Source organism: Asparagus officinalis, chromosome 2, assembly GCF_001876935.1.
Source record: "Asparagus officinalis chromosome 2, Aspof.V1, whole genome shotgun sequence".
NCBI classification, from domain to species: domain Eukaryota; kingdom Viridiplantae; phylum Streptophyta; class Magnoliopsida; order Asparagales; family Asparagaceae; genus Asparagus; species Asparagus officinalis.
In genome coordinates this window covers 4,072,239-4,072,714 of record NC_033795.1, presented here as the reverse complement: position 1 = coordinate 4,072,714, position 476 = coordinate 4,072,239, and the positions used below count along the sequence as shown (strand labels likewise).

The window sequence follows — 476 nt, the reverse complement described above, 5'->3', positions numbered from 1 at the left end:
TGCCGCGCCTTAGCCGCGGCACCTTGGACTGCCGCGCCTTGGCCGCGGCACCATTGGCTGCCGCGCCTTGGCCGCGGCACCCTGGACTGCCGCGCCTTAGCCGCGGCACCTTGTCCTGCCGCGCTGCGTTGTGTTGCCTGACGATGTGTATATTGTTCCTCCATGTTATTTCGAGTGGTACTTGTATGTCTGTAAGCATTTTTTTAACGCCTACAGATACCCCCTCCAAAGTATCTCAGACTCATTATTTTTTGAGAGGAGTCTGGGACACTTTGGATATGATAAGCTTTTCTTGCAATTTCTCCAGTGCTTCGTTGGGGAAGTTGCGTAGAATGGTCCGCGAATGGCTTCAATTCTTGACCTCTTCATCTTTTAGCTTATTCAGTGCTTTGTAGAATAGCTAAGATTCCTCCGGTGTTGCGTTTATCGCGTGACCGTTGTCGAAGTCTTGAATCAGAACCGTTGTTGAAAATTGG

General features: G+C 50.8%; 1 protein-coding gene across 1 annotated transcript in view; it reads right to left on the bottom strand.

Moving 5' to 3' along the window:
* LOC109829709 (scarecrow-like protein 8) overlaps positions 1–164 on the bottom strand; it is an 8,283-nt gene extending 8,119 nt beyond the window's left edge. The window contains exon 1 of the mRNA XM_020396750.1: positions 110–164. Coding sequence (XP_020252339.1) covers positions 110–164 — 55 coding nt within the window. The remainder of the gene's footprint in view (positions 1–109) is intronic.